Source organism: Moschus berezovskii, chromosome X (assembly GCF_049115385.1).
Source record: "Moschus berezovskii isolate FMDL1 chromosome X, NW_MosBer_1.0, whole genome shotgun sequence".
In the NCBI taxonomy this organism is placed as follows: Eukaryota; Metazoa; Chordata; class Mammalia; order Artiodactyla; family Moschidae; genus Moschus; species Moschus berezovskii.
The window spans coordinates 98,412,408-98,438,503 of record NC_142488.1 but is presented as its reverse complement, the minus strand read 5'-3'; the positions used below and the strand labels follow the sequence as shown (position 1 = coordinate 98,438,503).

General features: G+C 44.4%; 2 protein-coding genes across 5 annotated transcripts in view; one reads left to right on the top strand and one right to left on the bottom strand.

Annotated features, from left to right (window-relative positions):
• COL4A6 (collagen type IV alpha 6 chain) overlaps positions 1 to 15,535 on the top strand; it is a 361,284-nt gene extending 345,749 nt beyond the window's left edge. For both annotated transcript variants that reach the window (XM_055438018.2, XM_055438017.2), the window contains 10 exons: positions 376 to 447; positions 1,304 to 1,429; positions 7,727 to 7,843; positions 8,136 to 8,297; positions 8,489 to 8,587; positions 9,725 to 9,871; positions 10,587 to 10,703; positions 11,584 to 11,775; positions 13,079 to 13,365; positions 14,061 to 15,535. In XM_055438018.2, the coding sequence (XP_055293993.2) occupies positions 376 to 447; positions 1,304 to 1,429; positions 7,727 to 7,843; positions 8,136 to 8,297; positions 8,489 to 8,587; positions 9,725 to 9,871; positions 10,587 to 10,703; positions 11,584 to 11,775; positions 13,079 to 13,365; positions 14,061 to 14,321 (1,580 nt within the window). In that variant the 3' untranslated portion in view covers positions 14,322 to 15,535. The remainder of the gene's footprint in view (positions 1 to 375; positions 448 to 1,303; positions 1,430 to 7,726; positions 7,844 to 8,135; positions 8,298 to 8,488; positions 8,588 to 9,724; positions 9,872 to 10,586; positions 10,704 to 11,583; positions 11,776 to 13,078; positions 13,366 to 14,060) is intronic.
• ATG4A (autophagy related 4A cysteine peptidase) overlaps positions 15,518 to 26,096 on the bottom strand; it is an 87,316-nt gene continuing 76,737 nt past the window's right edge. For all 3 annotated transcript variants that reach the window (XM_055438021.2, XM_055438019.2, XM_055438020.2), the window contains one exon: positions 15,518 to 17,829. In XM_055438021.2, coding sequence (XP_055293996.2) covers positions 17,759 to 17,829 — 71 coding nt within the window. In that variant the 3' untranslated portion in view covers positions 15,518 to 17,758. The remainder of the gene's footprint in view (positions 17,830 to 26,096) is intronic.

Genomic DNA, 26,096 nt, shown 5'->3' with positions numbered 1-26,096 from the left:
GGCTGGATGGCATCACCGACTCGATGGACATGAGTTTGAGTGAACTCCGGGAGTTGGTGATGGACAGGGCGGCCTGGCGTGCTGTGATTCATGGGGTCGCAAAGAGTCGGACATGACTGAGTGACTGAACTGAACTGAACTGAACTGAGGAGGCCCTCTTCAAGCTATACTGCTCTCTAATGAGAGGCAGAAACACTTAGGGTGAAAGGTAGAGACTAGGGGTGGTCCAGTCTCCCTTAGGGCATTAATTAAGGCTTCAAGAATACCCAGGACCTTTGAAATGAGGACTTTACAGTACCCCTGAGGGAAGGACCTTTTACTGACCCTTCATGATTCAGAGTTGCTGGAACCATTTCTGATCTTCTCTCCCCTCAGGTTTCCCTGGACTTCCAGGTTTACATGGACTGAATGGGCTTCCAGGAACCAAGGGGACCCATGGAACTCCAGGTAAGCAAGACCCTGGAAGTCAAGGAGGAGAACACTAACTCTTCCAGAAGCCTGATGGGGCTGATCTTGAGTTCTAGGCCACAATATATCCCATATCCTTAGAATCCTAGATGTCCTTAGTGTGAGTGAGTGAAAGTTGCTCAGTCGTGTCCGATTCTTTGCGACCCAATGGACTTATACAGTTCATGGAATTCTCCAGGCCAGAATACTGGAGTGGGTAGCCTTTCCCTTCTTCAGAGGATCTTCCCAACCCAGGGATCGGACCCAGGTCTCCCACATTGCAGGTGGAGTCTTTACCAGCTGAGCCACAAGGGAAGCCCAAAACAGTGGTTACAGGTGGCTGGATTAGAGTTTTATATAAATTCGGTTAACATTTATTGAGCATTGTGCTAAATATTATACCTGAATGACCTAATTTACTGGAGTGGGTAGCCTTTCCCTTCTCCAGAGGATCTTTCCAACCCAGGGATTGAACCCAGGTCCCCCACATTGCAGGCAGATTCTTACCAGCTAAGCCACAAGGGAAGCCCAAGAATACTGGAGTGGGTAGCCTGTCCCTTCTCTATGAGTTGAACCAGGGTCTCCTGCATTGCAGGAGATTCTTTACCAACTGAGCTATCAGGGAAGCCCTCTAGATGTCCTTGCCAGCCCCCAGTTGGGAATGCCTTGATGTGTGTGTGGGGCGGGGGTAGGAAGTTGAGTGGGGTTTGTCCTTCTACCTACATCAGCTCTCCTTCCTATCATTTCAGTCCTCAGCCTCTAGTGTCTGTGAGGCAGACTCCCTGCAAGTGAGCTGGGCACAAGGGCCTCACTCCCACTGAGTTGTATCCCCACATCTCTCTGCATCTCCTCCTAGGACCTAGTATAACTGGTGTGCCTGGGCCAGCTGGCTTGCCCGGTCCCAAAGGGGAAAAAGGTTCTCCAGGAATTGGCATCGGAGCCCCAGGAAAGCCAGGTATAAGAGGACCCAAAGGCAGTCAAGGTAAGTGAACCTAAGTCACACTTGGCTGGGCAGCCAGGGTTGGTGTTCCTTGGGGTCATGTGGCTCCCAGGGATGATTTGTGCATGTCTTTACATCTCTGGGGATTTCAGAACCCAACTACTGACAAAAAGAAGGTGGGGATTTCAGAACCCAACTACTGACAAAAAGAGGATAGGCTCCACATTAGGCTTTCCCAGGAAGGGGTGTCAGAGAGCAGTTCAATGAGTCCTTGCTAGTCTCCAGCTTCCCTCCAGCTCTCTCTTATTAACCACAGGGCCTTTCTTTCTCACTTTGTTAGAGTCTGGTTTTAATGGTCCTGAGGGACTGGGCTTGTCCACTTAGTGAGAGGTTTACCAGAAATCCCTTGGTGTCCAGGGCAGTCAGCAGTCACGGGGCCCTAAGAAGACAGTGTGGCTGCTGGAAGGAGCCCAAGACTAAGAGGATAAATATCTCCCTAGGACAGGCACACAGCAAGCAGTTGATTAGGATTTACTGGGTTTACTAGAAATCAGATTTCACTTTAATCTGATCCCCTGACTCATCACATAGTCTGAAGTCCCTTTCTGAGTCTCCCTTCCCCTACTTCTCGGGCTTCCCTGGTGGCTCAGACAGTGAAGAATCTGCCTCCAATGAAGGAGACCTGGGATCAATCCCTGGGTCAGGAAGACCCCCTGGAGATGGGCATAGCTACCCACTCCAGTATTCTTGCCTGGAGAATTCTATTGACAGAGAAGCCTGGTGGGTTACAGTCCATGGGTCACAGAGAATCAGACACAACCGAGTGACTTTTACTTTCACTTTTTTTCACTTTGCCCACCTCTCAAACAATGAGAATGAATTCTGATTCTTTAACTCTCCTTAGAAATGTTCTAGAGATACACATACCTCCCACTCAGTGTAGAACAAGACATGAATTTCATGTAGCATCACAGTTGAGAGCAGGTGCTCTGAAGTCGGACTAGTTAGTTAGTTCAGTCGCTCAGTCATGTCTGACTCTCTGCGACCCCATGAATCACAGCACACCAGGCCTCCCTGTCCATCACCAACTCCCGGAGTTCACTCAAACTCATGTCCATCGAGTCAGTAATGCCATCCAGCCTTCTCATTCTCTGTCGTCCCCTTCTCCTCCTGCCCCCAATCCCTCCCTGCATCAGAGTCTTTTCCAGTGAGTCATCTGTTCGCATGAGGTGGCCAAAGTATTGGAGTTTCAGCTTTCACATCAGTCCTTCCAATGAACACCCAGGACTGATCTCCTTTAGAATGGACTGGTTGGATCTCCTTGCAGTCCAAGGGACTCTCAAGTCTTCTCCAACACCACAGTTCAAAAACAGCAATTCTTTGATGTTCAGCTTTCTTTATGGTCCAACTCTCACATCCATACATGACCACGGGAAAAACCATAGCCTTGACTAGACGGACCTTGGTTGGCAAAGTAATGTCTCTGCTTTTTAATATGCTATCTAGGTTGGTCATAACTTTCCTTCCAAGGAGTAAGCGTCTTTTAATTTCATGGCTGCAGTCAGCATCCGCAGTGATTTTGGAGCCCAAAAAAATAAAGTCTGACACTGTTTCCACTGTTTCCCCATCTATTTCCCATGAAGTGATGGGACCAGATGCCATGATCTTTGTTTTCTGAATGTTGAGCTTCAAGCCAACTTTTTCACGCTCCTCTTTCACTTTCATCAAGAGGCCTTTGAGTTCCTCTTCACTTTCTGCCATAAGGGTGGTGTCATCTGCATATCTGAGGTTATTGATATTTCTCCCGGCAATCTTGATTCCAGCTTGTGCTTCTTCCAGCCCAGCGTTCCTCATGATGTACTCTGCATATAAGTTAAACAAGCAGGGTGACAATATACAACCTTGACGTCCTCCTTTTCCTATTTGGAACCAGTCTTTTGTTCCATGTCCAGTTCTAACTGTTGCTTCCTGACCTGCATACAGGTTTCTCAAGAGGCGGGTCAGGTGGTCTGGTATTCCCATCTCTTTCAGAATTTTCCACAGTTTATTGTGATCCACAGAGTCAAAGGCTTTGGCATTGTCAATAAAGCAGAAATAGACGTTTTCCTGGAACTCTCTTGCTTTTTCCATGATCCAGCAAATGATCAATGGCAATTCGATCTCTGGTTCCTTTGCCTTTCCTAAAACCAGCTTGAACATCTGGAAGTTCATGGTTCACATATTGCTGAAGCCTGGCTTGGAGAATTTGGGGCGTGACTTTACTAGCGTGTGAGATGAAGTCGGACTACTGGATTCAAATCCCAGCTCTCCCTCTCATTAGCTACATGACCCCTCCATCCCAAGGGGACCCATAGGTTTCCTTTTCTATAAAATGTGAATCTACCCTATATATTTGGTGAAACATGAGTGAGGAGTGAGGTAATACATATGGAAGCACCTAGCACAGTGCATGGCAGCTTCTGCCTGCAATGCAGGAATCCTGGGTTTGATACCTGAGAAGGGAAGATTCCCTGGAGAAGGAAATGGTAACCCACTCCGGTATTCTTGTGTGGGAAATCCTATTTCAGAGGAGCCTGGCAGGCTTCAGTCCATGGGGTCGCAAAGAGTCAGACAGGACTAAGCAACTAAGCACCTTACACATTAGCGTGGCACATGGTAGTTGGTCAAGAAACACTGGCCATTCTATTATCACATGTCACCTGGGGAAATCATGTTTACAAAATGTTCTGTTCCTCATAGTCCTAGGGCCTGATGTCCCACCACATCATTTTATGCATTGATGTCCATGTTTGTATAATGTACGTAGGTTTTCCAGGAACTATATTCATACATTAATTCATTACCAGCTCCTTTTTATGTTGGGCCATCTGCTGTCTCTGTGTTTACTCTTTCCTTTGTCTGGACCAACCTGTACTTTTCTGAAAGCCAGCAGTTTCTCCAGAAGTGAGGGCTTAGAAAGGGAGGCTTTGTGGCTTCTTTGGCAGGAGATAGAGAAAGGTCTGGCTCCTGGGTGGAAGCACAGGCATGATGCCTTTTCTGTTTTTAAATCTTGACTATGAATTCCTGGTCAGTACATTATTCATTGCCTTTGGCTATCTGAGGTAATAAAATCACAAATACAAATGCAATAAACAGCACATGTCAAGATGGATACATTTCAGGTGCATAATGTTGAAGGGGGAGAAAGAGGAAGTTGAAGAGGAATATGTTTAGTGTGATTCCAACCAATATGTTGTTTAGGGATGGAAATATGCACGGATATACAAACTGTGATGAAAAGGGAATGATGAACACAAACCCCAGGACTGGTTGCCTCTGGGAGGGAGGGAAGATGGTGAAATCTGTAAAGGGTGTGAAAAGAACAACCTAGAGGAATGCAATGGGGTGGGAGGGAGGTTCAAGAGGGAGGGGACTTATGTATACCTATGGCTGCTTCATGATGATGTATGGCAGAAACCAACACAACATTGTAAAGCAATTATCCTCTGATTAAAAATAAATAAACTTAAAAAAGCCAGGAAAGAAAAAGAAATTCAAAGGTATTGCTATCTTCTTTTCCTTAAGTTGGGTGGTTGGAACACAAATGTTCATTCTATCTAGATGATTTTTTACTTATGGTTTATAAATATTCTTCTCTTCTTCTCAATATCTAATTAAAAGAATTTGTTTTAAAACATGTATATCAAATATCATATCCCCCAACAGGAACTGAATCTCTAATTTGATTATAGAAATCAACATATAACGAAGGTTTCCGTTCAGTTCAGTTGCTCAGTTGTGTCCAACTCTTTGCGACCCCATGAATCACAGCACGCCAGGCCTCCCTGTCCATCACCAACTCCAGGAATTCACTCAAACTCCTGTCCATCGAGTCGGTGATGCCATCCAGCCATCTCATTCTCTGTCGTCCCCTTCTCCTCCTGCCCCCAATCCCTCCCAGCATCAGACTCTTTTCCAGTGAGTCATCGCTTCGCATGAGGTGGCCAAAGTATTGGAGTTTCAGCTTTAACATCAGTCCTTCCAATGAACACCCAGGACTGATCGCCTTTAGGATGGACTGGTTGGATCTCCTTGCAGTCCAAGGGACTCTCAAGAGTCTTCCAGCACCACAGTTCAAAAGCATCAATTCTTCGGCGATCAGCTTTCTTCACAGTCCAACTCTCACATCCATATATGACCATTGGAAAAACCATAGCCTTGACTAGACGAACCCCCTTAGCAAATTTCCTAGGAGCAAACCCTGTCCCTACAATACATTTATCTAAATAACATTAAATTATGCCATTTTTTTCCATATTTGCAGTATATACTGAGAGGCCGCATTAGTATATTTGGGGGTTTTTTTTAGGACTGTGACGATGGAGTAAGTTGGGAAAATATGCCATCTTGCATTTTCATCATGTGATCACTGAAAATATCTCATTCTTAAAGAAACACTTGAGCTTTTTCCTGTTTTAACTATGTGAAGTTAGTAGTACCTTTATTTCAGGTTTAAGAATATATTCAGTTCAGTTCAGTTGCTCAGTCGTGTCTGACTCTTTGTGACCCCATGAATCGCAGAAACAGTTCGAAAAGAGGAGTTGGCTCCAAAAATTGCCATGGAAACACACTTTATAATCTGTGCCTACCCCACACTTAGTCTACTATATGTGGTGTCTTGTTTGTTTTGCATAATTTCAGCCCATATATATGTATAGATATATGAAGATATATTTTCAGAACAAAAATACAGTATGTCTTTCTTTTCAGATTTTTACCTTTGTGAAAATGAAAACTACTTCAAAAACTCATCAAGACATAACTAAAAGTAGTACCATGTGGTTTTGTGACTAGTTTTGCTTTTTGTTTTTACTTTGTTTCTTTTCCAGACTTCTAATAATTGGAGACTTATTGAAATTTATTTTTTCCTCCTTTATATTTCATCAGTATTCAATTAATCAATGAGCTGTTAATGATGCCCAAATTAACCAATCTGCCATCTTCCCTTACAATTTTTCATGGATTTTCTATTTCTTAGCAAAATATGAGAAATTCTACATTAATATTTTCAGCTTTTCGGTCAGAACAATCAAATGCAACATTAATATTTTGGTATTTTCTTGTCACAAACAAGAATCTCAATCAGCAAAACAGTTTATCAATCAATCTGAATTAATTCCTCTTCATTTAAATATCTTCTAGAATATACCAAAGTAATAAATACACTTCTTCCATGTTACAAGAATAAAACAGATTTCTGCATTTGTATATGTGGCTTTGATATGTTTTCCCAGCAAGATTATCATCTATGTTTTTGATGTATGCATATTACATACATCTTCTATAATCTGTTGAAATTTTTTTGGTTTTGAACCTAATGGAAATCATCCCACAAACAGAAATTTGAGCAAATATTATGTACGTAGGCCAGTAAGTGGCTATTTTCCTTGGCCAAACGGAGACGGGATTTAGGCAATTTGAATCACCTATAAAACTGGTTTCCCGCTTTCCTGAAAGACCCAGAAATTAACCAGATAAGACACCAGGGGTCTCAGCGCCCTTCCCACCTCCATTCTGCTGGAGCAGGTTAGATTCTCTTCTGACTGGTTAGGGGCTACACCCTACCTACATCTATAACCTTCTCTGAGCAGCAGCAGACAAGACTGGCTAACTCAATGAAACATTATACAATAGGGACAGTAGGGTTTTTTTTTAAATGAGTAATTATTATTTATTAACAAATATCTGTTGAGTGTTGTTTATGTGACAGGCACTATACTCAGTTCAGTTCATTCAGTCGCTCAGTTGAGTCCGACTCTGCGACACCATGAACTGCAGCATGCCAGGCCTCCCTGTCCATTACTAATTCCCGGAGTTTACCCAAACTCATGTCCATTGAGTCAGTGATGCCATCCAACCATCTCATCATCTGTCATCCCCTTCTCCTGCCCTCAATCTTTCCCAGCATCAGGGTCTTTTCTAAGGAGACAGTAGGTTTTAAAACACCTCAGGAAACTTCAGTTCCAGGTGCTACAGTTATACCTTCTTTTCTTCCTGATTTGGGGGAAATCTGTTTAACATATTTCCATTACAAGGGAGGTTGGAGAGTTAGAACTTTCTGAGGCTCTCTTCATCCCAATTCAATGCCAGTGGGGACTCTCTGAGCCCCTGTCAGCTGTTTGGGGCCACTGGCTGCCAAGGGACGAGCAAGGGACAAGAGCCCTCTGCTGGCCTTGGCTGCTCTGGCTGCTACCATTAGGCTTCCATTTTCTCTGTACGAATTTCCATTTTCTCTAAGAGAGCCTGGCCCTCTCTTAGGTACACAAAGCCCCTGCAGCCCCTTTTATTTATTCTTTGCAGGTTTTCCAGGTCTCCAGGGCGCTGCTGGTCTCCCTGGTGCATTGGGCCTCTCCTTGCCTTCAGTCATAGAAGGACAGCCTGGCGACCCTGGGCGACCAGGCCTAGATGGAGAACGAGGTAAAGCCAGGAAGCCCAAAGAAGGCTGGCCATTGCCTTTTGTCCAGAGTTTAGGGAGAGCTTGTCTACAGTCTAGCCTCACATCCCTCCCCATGCAGGGACACAGGGGACTGGAACAGACTACATTTTGCTAAAAGGGTTTGGGAAGGTCTGGGCACTGGGGCCCCACAGAAGGCGAGGGAACATTATCCGCCTTGGGAATGGGCTTTGGCTTCCTATCAACGTCAAGGCCTTCCACAGTGACCATTTCCTCTGCCCCCTGCGCTCATCCCTCTTCCTATCTTATCCCTAGGCCGCCCAGGCCCCCCTGGGCCTCCAGGCCCCCCTGGGCCATCCTCAGATCAAGGTGACCCTGGAGACCCTGGCTTCCCTGGAATTCCTGGCCCTCAAGGACCCAAAGGAGACCAAGGAATTCCAGGTTTCTCTGGCCTCCCTGGAGAGCTAGGATTGAAAGGTATGACTGCATGGCTGGTAACTGGGCCCTTTCCCACTCCACAGTTAGAGATGGCCCCTTCCTGCCACCCTGTGAACAGAGACTGGCTGATGATACTCTTCCGGCCCTTGTCTCTGCTTAATCTCAAGCCCCCTTCCCCCACCAGCACCACTGTGCCAGGCCCTGACTTGCTTTCCTTTGGGCTTTGCCAGGCATGAGAGGTGAGCCTGGCTTCATGGGGACTCCAGGCAAGGTTGGACCACCTGGAGACCCAGGACTTCCCGGGATGAAGGGGAAGGCGGGGCCAAGAGGTGAGTTGAGAGCATGTACCGGCTGCTCCTGAGCTTGAGGGAGGAGCTGGAGTTAGATTCTTTCAAGAGTCATTTATCACCGTGCCAGAAACAGAGGGAGTTTGTCCACCTTGGGAATACCTCTGCCCAGGACTGAAGGCCACTGCTGCTTTGCCACCATGAATCCTGCCACTGACCTACCCTCTGCATCATTTCTGCATTAGTGTGTACTGGGTTGGCACTCAATCACCACTCATCCATTTGCTGAATCCAGAAATGAAGCCCGTCTTTTACACCATTCCTCTCAATCACACACAACCAATCCTATTAGAAATTCCTGGGGCTGTGTTTCCTGAATGGGCCTTGCATCCATTCCCGTCTCATCACCTCCACCAATACCTCTCAGATCCAAGCCATCAACATTTCTCACGTGAATTACTGTGGTGACTTGCTGACTGGTCTCTGTGCTTTCATTATGTACCTCCCCCAACAATCGTTTATCCAGACAGTGGTGGGAGAAGTCTTATAAAAGCAGAAATCATACATTGGCATCCCATGGCATCCCTCATCACCAGCTTTTACCCTTTACTGCTCACTGTGCTTTTCTCACACTGGCCTCTTCTGTTATCCAAAAACATCACACCCTGGCTGGCCACAGGGCCTTTGCACATGCTAGTTCTACTTCCTGGAATACTCTCCCCTACCTCCAGCCCCTTCTAATGCTTTAATAATCTCAGCTTAAAAAAAATAATCTCAGCTTAAGTGTCATTGATTGTAAGAGGCCACTTATCACTAAAGCAGGTTCTCCACCCTATAGCCCTCTCTGCTCCATCCCACAGTCACTGCACTCTCCATTTCCTTTGTAGCACTTTTCACAATTTGCAGTAAGATTAATGGTTTTTGTCAGGTTATGTATCTTTCATCTTTATCAACAGATCATTGTTTCATAAAGGTCTTACTCATTGCTCTATCCCCTCATCTACCAGGGACTAGAACTCAGTAGGCACTCAAGAAAATTGACTTATTTGGCTTCTATCAGTAAGCCAGCTGGTTGAGTTTGAGGTCCTAGGCTATGATGCTAACTGAACCTCCAGGGGCCTTCCCTAGCCACCTCCCCTGCCTCTGCCTGACATTTCCATTTCTTTCACCCGCCCACAGGCTTATCCGGCCCTCGAGGTGCTCCTGGACACACACCCATTGCAGAAGTCATCCAGGCTCCCCCTGGACCCATGGGTCTTCCAGGCATTGATGGCATCCCTGGCTTCATGGGAGACCCCGGGGTCCAAGGACCTGTGGGCCTACAAGGTGAATAGGGTGCCAGGCAAAGGGAACTTAGTTGGGAGCTGAGATGGCTTTGATTGGGAGGCTGAAGCAACTGGCTGGGAATCCCGCAGCTTCAAGGGGGTAGCTTCATCAGGCATTTCCTTGGTTTCCTCACAAAGCTCCCAAGCTTCTTGCCAGGAAGGAGGGCAGCCAGGGCCAGCAATTGTACTTGGCTTCAGAGAATGTGTGCAGAGCACAATAGCTAATCCAGACGGCTTGTCCCTCACTAATGTGCTGCTGCAGGAAGGAGGGAGTGGGCAATAAAGAGCAAGAGAGAAAGTCCAGGGTTGGGGGACAGAAAACCCAGCTTCTAATTCTAGTTTTGCCCCAACTGGAGTAAGCTAGCAGTCTCTCTGGGCCTCAGTGTCCTCATTTCTGACTTGGAACCCCAGCATTTGCCCTGCATCCTCCCAGAGTTGCTGGGAGGATGAGAGGAAGTGAGGACAGGTATGTGAAGGGGCTCAGAAGGGCTAAGTTCAGAGTGGGGTCCCAGGGCCAAGCTACCCAGACGTGAACTGAGGACTAGCCTAGGAGGCTCAGCCCTGTACTCAGCCTGCACTCCCAGGTGATGGCCAAATCTGCCCTCTTCTGGTGAGTCCTGGGCATGACACACAAGTTCCCTTTCTCCAGGGAAGACCTGGCGAAGTCCCTCTTCCTCCATATTGAGTACCCCGCTGTGGGCCTTCTCTCCTTGCAGGATCTAAAGGTTTACCTGGCATCCCCGGCAAAGATGGCACCAACGGACTCCCTGGCCCACCTGGGGCTCTTGGTGATCCTGGTCTCCCTGGACTACAAGGCCCTCCAGGATTTGAAGGTCTGGCAATGTCAGCACTAGCAGGCAGAGGGCTTCTATAAGGGTTTGAGGCTTGGTAGTGAGTCAAAATCTCAAATCTTGGAATTAGGAAACCTGGCAGTAAAGCTTGACGCTACTCAGAGGCTGGAAAACTGGGCTCTCATCCATTCACGCCCACTCCATTCTGAGCTGTGACGGATCAGAGCCCTACATTCCAGAAGGTGAAAAACTGTTCCAAATAGTTCTCTGGGTTCTCTTCCAGCTCTTAAGAGCTATGACTCCCCTGCCCTGCACCAACCCCCTTCTACCAAGGGATTCTGACATGGACAGAAGGGGGTTTGGTTCAAGGGAGAAGAAAAACTGAGGTAAGATATGGCTGTTCTGCTACTTACCTCCTTTTATATCAGAAATGGCAAATCAACATTCCTGAGGCTCACAGGAAAAGTGCCGTGATTGTCAGCTATGCCTGACAGGAAAGGAGGGTGTGATTTTGCCTCCCTAACCCCAGCTCTGTCTTCTTTACCTTTGATTCAGTGGGTCCTCATCTCCTATGAAAGCCTGCAAGGCCAGCCCGAGAAGTAGCCCCCTCTGCTCCCTCATCCCATCCCAGAGAACCAAAGGTTGGGTGACTGTGGAAGAAAAACCGGATCATGTGCTTTTCAAAATGAGGACTGCCTAGCCAGATACATTTGAGTTGGCATTCTAGTTCTACCACTTACTAGCTGTAGGTGGTAAGACTCAGTTTCATTATCCACAAATTGGAGTGATAAGGTTGTTGTAAGGATTGAGTGAACTAAAGCTTGTACATAATGGCCCCTGCTCAACACTTGCCACCAAATGAGTACCTGCTGTTATTACTGGCTGTGCCTGGCTCACCCCTTTTCTGCTCTCTCCATCTCAGGAGCTCCAGGGAAGCCAGGCCCCTTCGGGAGGGCTGGAGTGCCTGGGCAGAGCCTGAGAGTGGGCTACACCTTGGTGAAGCACAGCCAGTCAGAACAGGTGCCCCTGTGCCCCAGCGGGATGAGCCAGCTCTGGGTGGGTTACAGCCTGCTGTTCGTGGAGGGGCAGGAGAAAGCCCACAACCAGGACCTGGGTAGGTACCAGCTCCCACAACCACCCCTGGCCATCTGTCCCCACAAGGACCACTCCTTGTTCCTCCCAACCATTGGTGGGCCCATGTTGGATAGTGGGTTATAAGTACCAGGTCTAGAGTCATTCATGCAGATCTGGGTTCAAACCCTGGCTCTGCCACTTACTCTGGACATGTTATTCAACCTATTTTACCTTCTGCCTCCTTCTCAATGGAACAAGGCTAATTCTAGTACCTGTCTGATAAGTTGGAGTGAGGATTACAGAAATCACCCATGTAAAATGCTTAGAACAATGTTTTACATACATTTATTGTTGTTGAGTTGCTAAGTCAAGTCTGACTCTTTGCAACCCCATGGACTGAAGCACACCAGGCTCCTCTGTCCTACACTATCTCCCAGAATTTGTGCAGATTCATGTCCATTGAGTCAGTGATGCCATCTAACCATCTCATCCTCTGTCGCCCCTTCTCCTTTTGCCTTGTCTTTCTCAGCATCAAGGTCTTTTCCAATAAGTCACCTCTTTGCATCAGATGGCCAAAGTATTGCAGCTTCAGCATCAGTCCTTCCAATGAATATTTAGGGTTGATTTCCTTTAGGATTGACTGGTTTGATCTGCTTGCAGTCCAAAGGAGTCTCAAGAATCTTCTCCAGCACCACAACTCAAAAGCATTAACCATCCATTAAACATTAACGATTAGTGCTAAGGTGCTTAGTCGCTCATTTGTGTCTGACTCTTTGTGACCCCATGGATTGTAGCCCATCAGGTTCTTCCATCCATGGGATTTCCAGACAAGAATACTGGAATGGGTTGCCATCCCCTTCTCCAGGATCTTCCCAACCCAGGTATTGAATGGAGGTCTCTTGCACTGCAGGCAGATTCTTTACCATCTAAGCCACCAGGGAAGCAATTAGTAGTAGTAGTAGTAATAATATGATCTGTGAGTAACAATGATTACCCAAGAATTAACTCAATTGTCTTCAGGTGTGCTGACTCTGAAACATAGACTCACTCTATTAAATGTTGGTTTTACAAAATGAGTTGATTTAGGGAGTCTTCATTCAGTTTCTAAAAAGATTCTTTTCATTATCCAATCTCTCTGGTACACAGAAAGTAGGATTTGATCAGCAGACATCAGGGTGTGTACAGTAGTCCAGGACTGGAAGGAGAGACAACCATGCTCTGGAACAAGCAGTTGGATATGAATCCAAACCACCATCTGGTCCAGTTGTAGTGGCTCCGAGGACAACCCCAGCCCAGTCCCTCGGCCAGACCTTACCTGCCCCGCCTATCTTCTCTCCTTCCAGGGTTTGCTGGCTCCTGCCTGCCCCGCTTCAGCACCATGCCATTCATCTACTGCAACATTAACGAAGTGTGCCACTATGCCCGCCGGAACGATAAGTCCTACTGGCTCTCTACCACCGCCCCTGTCCCGATGATGCCCGTCGGCCAGACGCAGATCCCCCAGCACATCAGCCGCTGCTCTGTGTGTGAGGCGCCCTCGCAAGCCATTGCTGTGCATAGCCAGGACAGCACCATCCCACAGTGCCCCCTGGGCTGGCGCAGCCTGTGGATTGGGTACTCCTTCCTCATGGTGAGGCCCCATGCTGCCCCTTCCCCCAGGGTAAGCGCCGAGGGTAGGGAGTGCTTGAAGGGAAATCCTGAAATCGAGTGCTGAGGGAGCCAGGTGACGCGAGGGCCGTACATTAGGCCAAATATGAGGCCCACTTGTACTTGACAGGTGACAAACACTAAATGTCCCCTCATGGGTGTGGTACAGATTGCAAGTAAGAGTTCCAATAAAGGTGACTTCAGAGGAAGAGCTGTTAATAGATCCATGAGGGGATGGGCCCATGGTCTAACCACCTGATAGACTATTCCATGCTCTCTCCCTTCTCTGGAAAACACTGCCATGGGCTTGGAGCAAGGGTTCTGAGAACTGCATTCTGAATCCCACTGAGTTTTCGTTAATTCAGCCTTTCTCAGATTTCTTCATCAGTGGAAATCTGCTGGGGGCACTAGCATACCTGGGGGACTCGGAGGGCATCAGCAGTCTGAGAGAAGCTGGCTAGGATGCAGCTACAGCCCAGGAGCTGTGGGCTAAGAGGGCACTCAGGAGCTCGGAGGGGGCACTCCTGGCCCTGAGGCAGTGACAAGGATCCAAAACACAGTGTTTGGTTTATTGACCTAACACGGGGGCTGAACCAAGGGACCAGAGCTCAGGGCTGGAGAAGCAGAGCCTGTTGCCTCCTGGGTGACCAGCTCACGGCCACCCTCTGTCCGTTTCAGCACACAGCCGCCGGTGCAGAGGGTGGGGGCCAGTCCCTGGTCTCTCCTGGATCCTGCCTAGAGGATTTCCGGGCTACTCCTTTCATCGAGTGCAGTGGTGCCCGGGGCACCTGCCACTACTTTGCCAACAAATATAGTTTCTGGCTGACAACAGTGGAAGAGAGGCAGCAGTTTGGGGAGGAGCCTGTATCTGAGACGCTGAAAGCTGGACAGCTCCACACCCGGGTCAGCCGCTGCCAGGTGTGTATGAAAAGCGTGTAGGGTGGCACCTACCACTCTGCCCCTTGCCCTCCCCTCCTGCACACAACGGTCACCTCACAAACCTGAATGGTCTGAAGCAGGAAGGCCTAAGCCCTTTTGCCCATCTGTCAAGCTGTACCTTGGAGTCTCGTTTGGGCTGGACTATTGGACCTTGGCCCCCACCCTCAGGTGCCCTGGGTGAGCCCGCCCTGCTGAGGTCTGCTGTCCCATTTCAGTCAACCTGGTGCTACAGTTCAGCTTGGATGTTTGCGTGATTCTTCATGGCTACCTCAGAAAGACCACTAGGCCACCACTTTCTTAGAATACTCACTTTCCTCACCACCTTGATCAGAAAGCTCTTCATAATACCTAAGGAGTCATTTCTCTATGTCCAGAGGTCACCGCACATTATTTGGCTTAAACTTGAACCCAGTGTTTACACACACAAAATTTTTTCTCTGGTTCAACATTATGGATGGATGGAGCCTGCACAGGGCAAACTCTCACTCTTCACGGAGACAGAATGAGGTGCGAGCCAGTAACCTGGGGTGAGCTTTGACTCCTTTGACAGTAAGCACGACTGGGCTGGAAGGCCAGCTGCCACGAGGGGCTCATCAACTTCATATGGTCATAGACAAATCAATTCTTCCTTGTCAGCTCCTTCCCCAGCCACAGGCAGCAGACTTGGCCTGATTTGGAGTAGAGCAGAGGATGTACCAAATGGGGTCAGACCCATAAAGGGAAATGCGAACTGCCACCCTTTCTCCTGGGCTGGGGGTAGAGAGGAGGATGGGTAAGGAGGTGTGAATTTTGCTTTTGACTCCAGGAACAAAAAGGTAAATCCCTTGTCCCAGTTTCTCAGAAGCCCTTGTTTATTCCAAACGCCATCCAGATGTGTGCACTGTGGCAAATCAACACTGCAGTGCTGGTTGCTTTGCATTTTGAGGCTGTGAGAGACTTGCCATTAAAATTTCCATCCAATTGCTCTTTCATAGGTAGCCTGTTAAACCATTTTGATGTTTTTTTAAGCCTCATAAAAATCTAGTAAACTGCTCTCTTTAACAGTTAGCAGACCCAAAGCAAGCCTGGACAGATTATAAACTATATCATATTCTGTTTAGGGGGATTATTTTAACCATTTCCTTTAATTATCAGTTTCCCAGAACACTTAGCTATGTTGACATGAGGCAATTCCTTCCAGGTGATTCTGTTTCCTTAAATAGTATATAAACTGTGCCAACACACACAAAGCATAATCAGTATAATCCGAACCATTGTTACCTTCACCTCTTGAGTAATAAGCATGGTGTCAGCTTTGTACATTGCAAATAAAAGGAATTCATTGTGAACATTTGACTCTTTGACATTCTTTGATGAAAATTTTTCTAAAGCCCATGTCACTGAAATTCCTAAGTCCCCCTCAGAGCCTTGGGGGTTCTTGTTACTGCAAGTTGAGCTTTACAACATAACAGTGATGCACAGAAAAATACAATGAAAGTCAAGGGCTGAAAATGTCTTCCAACCAGCAACAAATCTACAAATTGTTTCAAGATAAGTTTACTACTGTTTTTAGCCTCATCACATGCTTGAGTTCAAGAAAGGGCTTTCCATACTTCTGGGTTCTCAGGATCATTTGCAGATTAATCAAAAGGAGAGAAATTTTCAAGTCATTAAAATCAAATCTAAGATATATGTGCATGTATTTGTATATGCATAAAATATAGCCTCTGGAAGGATAAACAAGAAATTAATAACATTGGAAGGGTTCAAGGAACAGAACTGACTTGTGGGAGGGAGAAACATTTCACTGAATACCATTTTGCATCTTTCAAATTCTGAATTCACTGGAATATATTACCTACCGGGTAAAATAAGAATATGGAATCTAAGGAAATGAGTATTCAAATATTCCTAACTATACAAAAAAAAAACAAACCCCACCTTAGTTTGGTTTATTTCCTTTATTTGCTAGTTTTCATACTGCAATTGCTGGCCTTCCTGGGGCCTGCTGGGCATTTTGTTGAGCATGGAGGTGAAATGCATACAAGTTGAAAAAGACAAGGAGTGGAAAATGGGAAAATATCACTGGGATGTGAGGTACATCCACACAGGAGAATGGTTAGCAAAACCAATGTGATGAATATGTGCTTTAAAACTTAGTATGTTGCTAGTCTTGAAATTAAGGGCTTCCCAGGTGGCTCAGTGGTAAAGAATCTGCCTGCCAGTGCAGGAGACGTGGGTTTGATCTCTGCATTGCAAAGATCCCCTGGAGGAGGAAATGGCAACCTACTCCAGTATTCTTGCCTGGGAAATCCCATGAATAGAAGATTTCAGTCCTCTGGCAGGCTACAGTCCATGAGGTCGCAAAGAGTCGGACACGACTTAGCAACTGCACAATAACAACAGTCCCCAAATAGTATTTGATGCACAGATTAAATGTCACCACATGAATAATTATCTTTCCAATTATGACTATAAAGCAAAAGGGAGTCAAATTCAACCACAAATTTTAATTTCCCAAACAAAAATCAATAATTTAAGTCAGTGATTAGCAAACTACAGCCTGGGGCTAAATCCAGCCCTTCCTCTTTTTTTTGTAAATAAAGTCCTATTGCATTACAGCCAGGCTCTTGTGCATGCACATTGTCTAGGGCTGTTTAGGTACTTCACCAGCAGAGATGAGTAGCTGTGACAGATGCTACATGGCCTTCAGAGCCTAAAACATTTCTTTTCTGGCCCTTGACAGAAAAAGTTTGCAGACCCCTGAATTAAGTGATAAATGATTTAAGGACAGGGTGACATCTGACAAAAGTATCAGTTAAGACGGGGACAATGACCCATTCAATAGTAAGGTTCTCTCAAATAGGAAGATCAATAAATATACATTTGATGTAATGTCTTTGACATACTTTTTGAGATCAATTATGATTATTTAAATACATATTCAAATACTTTAACAAGAACATTTTGTTCCTGTTACAATTGTTCTGATACAACGATTAACACTTAATTATTAGAGAAAGGGAACAGATTGCTTCTTAGTATTTAGCCCAAAGAGGTCAAACCTGAAAGGGTAAAGAAGCACAGGGTAACCATCTCTCATCTGCTGGTGCTGAAAGCAAGGTTGGAGTTGCTGGCTGTCCTCCACACATTCACCTCCTCATTCCAGCAGCTGAAGATTTGCTGTGGCCATGTAAGAAGCTGGGAAGCAAGAGACGGCTCCTAATCTTTCTGCTCCTAGATTCCATGATTGTTTTAGTTCCTTCTGGGGAAAGGGTATATTGCTCATTATCTCTCTTTTTCTTGCTGAGAAATGGTGATTGGCTCAGTCATGATTCCTATCAAGTCTGTATGCTGTTGGCATATTAGGCACTTGCTGACAAAAAGTTTTACATGATGAATTCGTGTTCTTCTGGTGCCAGATGGAAGACAGATCTCCAAGATGAGTTCCCACTATCCTACATGCTCAGAATCTCGAAATCTTCCTCCAGGTCAAACTCTTCTAGTTGTTCAGTAGAGTCAATGAACTCTATCAGAATACAGAAATGAGGGGGAAAAAAGCTTGAAAACCTTTGGTTCAACAGGTCAGTACATTACTCAGTAGTTAAGACCATACAGTTTTTAATTGCTTTGCTACACAAAAGCTAGTGTAGAGGAGACTTACAGGCGGGACCACTGCCAAGTGTTAGCAATTCTCCATAAAGAATCAAAATAGTTTTAGGGGCCCAAGATGTGAGAGTAGAAAGATCCTGAGCTCACCTCCTCTTATGAGCACAACAAAACCAAAACTATCTGCAGAACAACCATTGATGAAATAGACTGGAACCTACCAGAAGAGATCTTCTACAACTAAAGTCATAAAGAAGAATTCACAGCACTATGGGTAGGAGGGGCAGACTCACGATATGATGAAATCCCATACCCACGGGCGGGCAACCCACAAAATGGAGAATAATATCATAGAAGCTCTCCCACAGGAGTAAGAGTTCTGAGCCCCATGTCAAGCTCCCCAGAGTCTGGCATTTGGGGGAGGAGCCCCCAAGAGCATTTGGCTCTGAAGGCCAGCAGGGGTTTATTGCAAGAACCCCACAGGACTGGGGGAAATACAGACTCTACTCTTCAAGGGCCCACACAAAAATTACATGTGTACTGGGAGCCAGGGCAAAAGGAATAATTTGATAGGAACCTGTGAAAGTGAAGTCGCTCAGTCATGTCCAACTCTTTGCAACCCCGTGGACTGTAGCCTACCAGGCTTCTCAATCCATGGGATTTTCCAGGCAAGAGTACTGGAGTGGGTTGCCATTTCCTTCTCCAGGGGATCTTCCTGACCCAGGGATCGAACTTGGGTCTCCCACACTGTAGACAGACGCTTTACCCTCTGAGCCACCAGGGAAGCCTAGATAGGAACCTAGACCAGCAAATTTGGAAAACTCATCAGTGGCCACGGGACTGGAAAATGTCAGTTTTGATTCCAATCCATAAGAAAGGCAATGCCAAAGAATGTTCAAACTACTGCACAATTGCACTTATCTCACATGCTAGCAAAGTAATGCTCAAAATTCTCCAAGCCAGGCTTCAACAGTATGTGAGCCGTGAAATTCCAGATGTTCAAGCTGGATTTAGAAAAGGCAGAGGAACCAGAGATCAAATTGCCAACATCCGTTGGATCATCAAAAAAGTAAGAGAGTTCCAGAAATCATCTACTTCTGATTTATTGATTATGCCAAAACCTTTGACTATCTGTATCACAACAGACTGTGTAAAATTCTTTAAGAGATGGGAATACCAAACCACCTGACGTGCCTCCTGAGAAACTATGGAAGCCAAGCAACACTTAGAACTGGACATGGCACAGCAGACTGGTTCCAAATTGGGAAAGGAGTATGTCAAGGCTGTATATTGTCACCCTGCTTATTTATATGCAGAGTACATCATGTGAAATGCCAGGCTGGATGAAGCACAAGCTGCAATCAAGATGGCAGGGAGAATTATCAATAATCTCAGACATGCAGATGACACCACCCTTATGGCAGAAAGTGAAGAACTGAAGAACCTCTTGATGAAAGTAAAAGAGGAGAATGAAAAAATTGGCTTAAAACTCAACATTCAAAAAAACTAAGATCATGGCATCCAGTCCCATCACTTCATGACAAATAGATGGGTAAATAATGGAAACAGTGAGAGACTTTAATTTTGGGGGCTCCAAAATCACTGCAGATGGTGACTGCAGCCATGAAATTAAAAGACGCTTGTTCCTTGGAAGAAAAGATATGACCAACCTAAACAGCATATTAAAAAGCAGAAACATCAGTTTGCCAACAAAGGTCCATCTAGTCAAAGTTATGGTTTTTCCAGTAGTCATGTATGGATGTGAGAGTTGGACCATAAAGAAAGCTGAGTGCCGAAGAACTGATGTTTTTGAACTGTGGTGTTGGAGAAGACTCTTGAGTGTCCCTTGGACTGCAAGGAGATCCAACCAGTTAATCCTAAAGGAAATTAGTCTGGAATATTCACTGGAAGTGGAGAAGGAAATGGCAACCCACTCCAGTCCTCTTGCCTGGAAAATCCCATGGATGGAGGAGCCTGGTAGGCTGCAGTCCATGGAGTCGCTAAGAGTTGGACATGACTGAGCGACTTCACTTTCACTTTTCACTTTCATGCATTGGAGAAGGAAATGGAAACCCACTCCAGTGTTCTTGCCTGGAGAATCCCAGGGACGGGGGAGCCTGGTGGGCTGCCGTCTATGGGGTCACACAGAGTCGGACACAACTGAAGCAACTTAGCAGCAGCAGCAGCGTTCATTGGAAAGACTGATGCTGAAGCTGAAACTCAAATATTTTGGCCACCTGATGCAAAGAACTGACTCATTGGAAAAAACCCTGATACTAGGAAAGATTGAAGGTGGGAGGAGAAGGGGATGGCAGAGGATGAGATGGTTGGATGGCAACTCAATGGACATGAGTTTGAGCAAGCCCTGGGAGTTAGTAATGGACAGGAAAGCCTGGCATGCTGCAGTCCATGGGGTCACAAAGAGTCAGACATGACTGAGTGACTGAACTGACTGACTGACAGGCCAGACCTACCTGCTGGTCTTATAGACTCTCCTGGAGAGGTGTAGGTAGGCTGCAGCTCACCAGGGGGACATAGACACTGATGGCAGTCATATTCGGGAATATTCTACCACATGAACATTCCTGGTAGCTGACATGTTGGATCACTAGTGCCAAGACCTGACCCCACCCAACAGCCTATAGGCACCAGTGCTGGGACACCTCAGGCCAAACAAGTAATCGGGCAGGGCTTCCTTGGTGGCTCAGTGGTAAAGAATCTGCCTGCAATGCAGGAGACCCAGGTTCGATTCCTGGGTCGGGAAGATCCCCTGCAGAAGGGAATGGCTACCCACTCTAGTACTCTTGCCTATAGAATTCTATGGACAGAGGAGCTTGGAGAGCTATAGTTCATGGGGCCCCAAAGAGTCAGACATGACTGAAAGACTAACACTTTCACTTTTCAGACAAGCTGCCTGAAGAAGTTGAAAGCCCACAGCCTCTAGACATGCCTTTAGACATGGCCCTGCCCATATGAGGGCCAAGTCCCAGTTCCACCCACCAGTGGACAGGCCCTGGCCCCTCCCACCAGGAAGCCTGAACAAGACTCTAGACCCCCCTCATCCACCAAGGGGCAGACACTAGGAGCAAGAAAACTACATCCTGCAACACAGACCAGACCTGACCCTGGGATCACCTCAGCCCTGGCCCTGCCCACAGCAGGTCAATGAAACCTTTGGGACACCCCAGACCTCATACCCAACTGTATCAGGAACTAGCCCCCACTCACCAATGATCTGAAACATGCTCTGGGATCCCTGGGCCCAGCAGCCACACTACAGGAACTATGTCTGCCTGCCAGTAATCCAGCACTAACCTCTGCCATTAGTTGGCACAGCCCCAGAGTCTTCAGGACCCTGACTCCAGCCACCAGTGAGCCAGCACTAGCCCTTGGGCCCCCTTGGATTCTGCAACCAGCCACCTCATGACCAGGCTCCACTAAACAGCAACCAGCAGAATGTGCACAAGGCAGGGCCTGGCAACCAACCAGACTTGATGCCAGCTAAGCTAGTAGATGGCCCACAGAATCAGCCCACCACAACAGAAAGAACCAAACAGCCCTCATGGGGGGAACACCTAGAGCACATAGCTTGGGTGACAAGAGAGGAGTGCACTTCTGGGACACATAGGATGCCTCTTTCAGAGGGCCACTTCTCCAAAGTTGAGAAATGTAACTAACCTACCACAGACATAAAAATACAAATAGCAACTTAGGCAAAATGAGGCAGCAGAGGAATATATTCCAGACACAGGAACAAGATAAAACTCACCCAGGGCGGATTCATGTCAATGTATGGCAAAACCAACCAATATAATATTGTAAAATAATTAGCCTCCAATTAAAAAAATAAATAAACTCCAGAAGAACGAAGTGAAGAGGAGTTAGGCAATCTACTCAAGAAAGAGTTCAGAGTAATGATTATAAAGATGATCAAAGAACTTGAGAAGAGAATGGATGCAAAGAGTGAGAAATTCGTTTTTAACAAAGACAACATATAAAGAACAACCAAACTGAGATGACGAATCCAATAACTGAAATGAAAAATATACTAGAAGATGTATACCTATGTCTTATTCATGTTTTCTGTAAAGCAATTATCCTTCAATAAAAAATAAATTAATTTTTAAAAAGAAATGCAAAAAAATATATACTAGAAAGAGCCAATAGTAGACTAAATGACACAGAAGAATGGACCAGTGTGCAGGAAGACAGAGCAGTGGAAATCACTACAGCTGAACAGAAAAAAAAAAAAAAAACAGAAAAAGAATGAAAAGAAATGATAGTTTAAGAGATCTCTGGGACAGCATCAGATGCACCAATATTTGCATTATAGGGGTCCCAGAAGAAGAGAGAGAGAAAAGACCTGAGAAAATATTACAGTAGATAACAGCTAAAAGCTTCCCTAACCAGGGAAAGGAAATAGGCATCCAAGTCCAGGAAGTGCAGAGAGTCCCATACAAGATGCACACAAAGAGCAACACACCAAGACATGATGTAATGAAAATTATAAAAATTAAAGATAAAGAGAGAATACTATAAGCAGCAAGAGAAAACAAACAGCATACAAGGGAACTCTCATAAGGCTATTAGCTGATTTTTCAGCAGAAATTCTGCAGGTCAGAAGGGAATGACATAATATATTTAAAGTGATGAAAAGGGAAAATCTACAACCAAGAATACTCTACCCAGAAAGATTCTCATTCAGATTTGATGGAGAAATCAAAAGCTTTACAGACAAAGGAAAGCTAAAAGAATTCAGCACCACCAAACCAGCTTTACAAAAAATGTTAAAGGACTTCTCTGCATGGAAACAAAAGATCACAAATAAGAACAAGAAAATTACAAAATGAAAAAGCTCACTGGTAAAGGCAAACATACAGTAATGGTAGAAAACCATTCAGACAAAACTAGTAAGGAGGTTAAAAGACAAAACTTGTAAAGTCACCTGTATCTACAATAAGCAGATAAAGGATTCAAAAAACAATTAGATGTAAAGCATGATATCAAAAACAGTAATCATGAGGGGAGAAGAGTACAAATGCATGGTATTTAAGATGCATTTGAAATTAAGAGATCAGCAACTTAAAACAGTCACATTTATAAACAGACTTATACAAAAATCAGAAACCAAAAGTCTGCAACAGATATACACACAAAAAAGAAGGAATCCAAACATAACACTAAAGGTAGTTATCAAATCACCAGAGAACAAAAGAAGAAAAAGGGGGGAAAAGACGTACGAAAACAAATCCAAAACCATTAACAAAATCGCAATAAGAAGACACATATCAATAATTACTTTAAATGCAAACAGACTAAATTTTTCCAACCAAAAGACACACTGGCTGAATGCATACAAAAACAAGACCTATATATATGCTGCCTACAACATATTGACTTCAGATCTAGATATGTATACAGACTGAAAGTAAGGGGATAGAAAAAGGTATTCCACGCAAATGGAAATCAGAAGAAAGCAAGAATAGCAATACTCATATCAGATAAAATAAACTTTAAAATGAAGACTGTGACAAGAGACAAAGAAGGACACTACAAGGGATGAATCAAGGGATTCAAGGGATGCATCCAAGAAGAAAATATAAAAATTGTAAATATATATGCACCCAACATAGGAGCACCTTAATATATAAGGCAAATAATAACATTTATAAAAGGAGAAATTGATAGTAACACAATAATAGTAGGGAACTTTAACACTCTAGTTACATCAATGGACAGATCATTGAGACAGAAAATCAATAAGGAAACATAGGTATTAAAATAACACATGAGACCAAATGGAGTTAATTGGTATTTATATAGCATTCCATCAAAAAACAGCAGAACATTCTTTTCAAGTGCACATGGAACATTCTCCTGGCCACAAAATGAGCTTTGGTAAATCTAAGAAAACTAAAATCATATCAAGCATCTTTTCCAACCAGAACTCTACAAGATTAGAAATCAACTATAAGAAAAAACAGCAAAAATCCACAAACATGTGGAGATTAAACAATATGATACCAAACAACCCATGGATCACTGAAGAAATCAAAGAGGAAATATTAAAGTACCTAGGGACAAATGAAAATGAATATACGATGATCCAAAACTTATGGGTTTCAGCAAAAGCACTTCTAAGAGGGAAGTTTATAGCAATATAAGTTTACCTCAGGAAATAAGAAAAATCTCAAACAACCTAAACTGACACCTAAAACAACTAGAGAAAGAAGAACAAACAGTACCCAAAGTTATGGAAGGAAATAAATCATTAAGATCAGAGCAGAAATGAAATAGAGACTAAAAAAAAATAGAAATGATCAATAAAACCAAAAGCTGGTTCTTTGAAAAGATAAAAAAATTGATAAACCTTTAGCAAGACTCATCAAGTAAAAAAGGGAGAGAACCCAAATCAATAAAATCAGAAGTGAAAAAAGAGAAATTACAACTGACACCACAGAAATACAAAAGATCATAAGAGACTACTATGAGAAACTACACAGCAATAAAATAAACAGCCTAGAAGAAATGGACAAATTCTTAGAAAGGTACAATCTCCCAAGACTGAACCAGGAAGAAACAGAAACTATGAATAAACCAATTACCAGTACAGAAATTGATAAATTCCCAACAAACAAAAGTCCAAGACTGGATGGCATCACAGGTGAATTATATTACTCAGCCATTAAAAAGAATGCATTTGAATCAGTTCTAATGAGGTGGATGAAACTGGAGCCTATTATACAGAGTGAAGTAAGCCAGAAAGAAAAACACCAATACAGTATACTAACGCATATATATGGAATTTAGAAAGATGCAAATGATAACCCTGTATACGAGAAAGCAAAAGAGACACAGGTGTATAGAACAGTCTTTGGAACTCTATGGGAGAGGGTGAGGGTGGGATGATTTGGGAGAATGGCATTGAAACATGTATGTTGTCATATGTGAAACGAATCAGCAGTTCAGGGTCGATGCATGTTACAGGATGCTTGGGGCTGGTGTGCGGGGATGACCCAGAGGGAGGATAAAGGGAGGAGGGAGGTGGGAGGGGGGTTCAGGAAGGGGAACTCATGTACACCCGGGGCGGATTCATGTCAATGTATGGCAAAACCAACCAATATAATATTGTAAAATAATTAGCCTCCAATAAAAAAAAAAGAAAAAAAAATAAAGAAGAGTTAACAGCTATCCTTCTCAAACTATTCTAAAAAATTGCAGAGGTAGAAACACTTCTGAACTCATTCTATGAGGCCACTAATACCCAAACACCAAACCAAACAAAGATATCACATACAAAAAAGAAAATTACAGGTCAATATCACTGATGAACATAGATGCAAAAATCCTCAACACAATACTAGCCAACTGACTCCAACAATACATTGAAAGGATCACACACCATGACCAAGTGGGATTTATCCCAGGGATGCAAGGATTTTTCAATATCTGCAAATCAATGTGATACACCACATGAACAAATTAAAGAATGAAAACCATATGCTCATCTCAATAGACGCAGAAAAAACTTCTGATTAAATTCAATATCCATCGATGATAAAAACTCTCCAGAAAGTGGACATAGAAGGAACATACTTCAACATAATAAGGCCATATATGACAAACACACAGCTAAACATCATATTCAATGGCAAGTAGCTGAAAGCATTCCCTCTAAGATCAGGAACAAGATAAGGATGCCCACTCTTGCCACTTTTAGTCAATATAGTTTTGGAAATCCAGGCCACAGAAATCAGAGAAGAAAGAAAAATAAAAGTAATCCAGATTGGAAGGAAAGAAGTAAAACTATCACTGTTTGCAGATGACATGATACTATACGTAGAAAATCCTAAAGATGCCATCAGAAAACTACTGGAGTTCGTCAACAAATTTGGTAAAGTTGCAGGGTACAAGATTAACATACAGAAATCTGTTGCATTTCTATACACTAACAATGAACTATCAAAAAGAGAAATTAAGGAAATAATCCCACTTACTATCACATTAAAAAGAATAAAATACCTAGGAATAAATCTACATAAGGAGGCAAAACACCTGTACTCCCAAAACTATAAGATGCTGATGAAAGAAACTAATGATGACACAAACAGATGAAAAGATATACCATGTTCTTGGATTGGAAGAATTAATATTGTTAAAAACACCATACTACCCAACACAATCTAC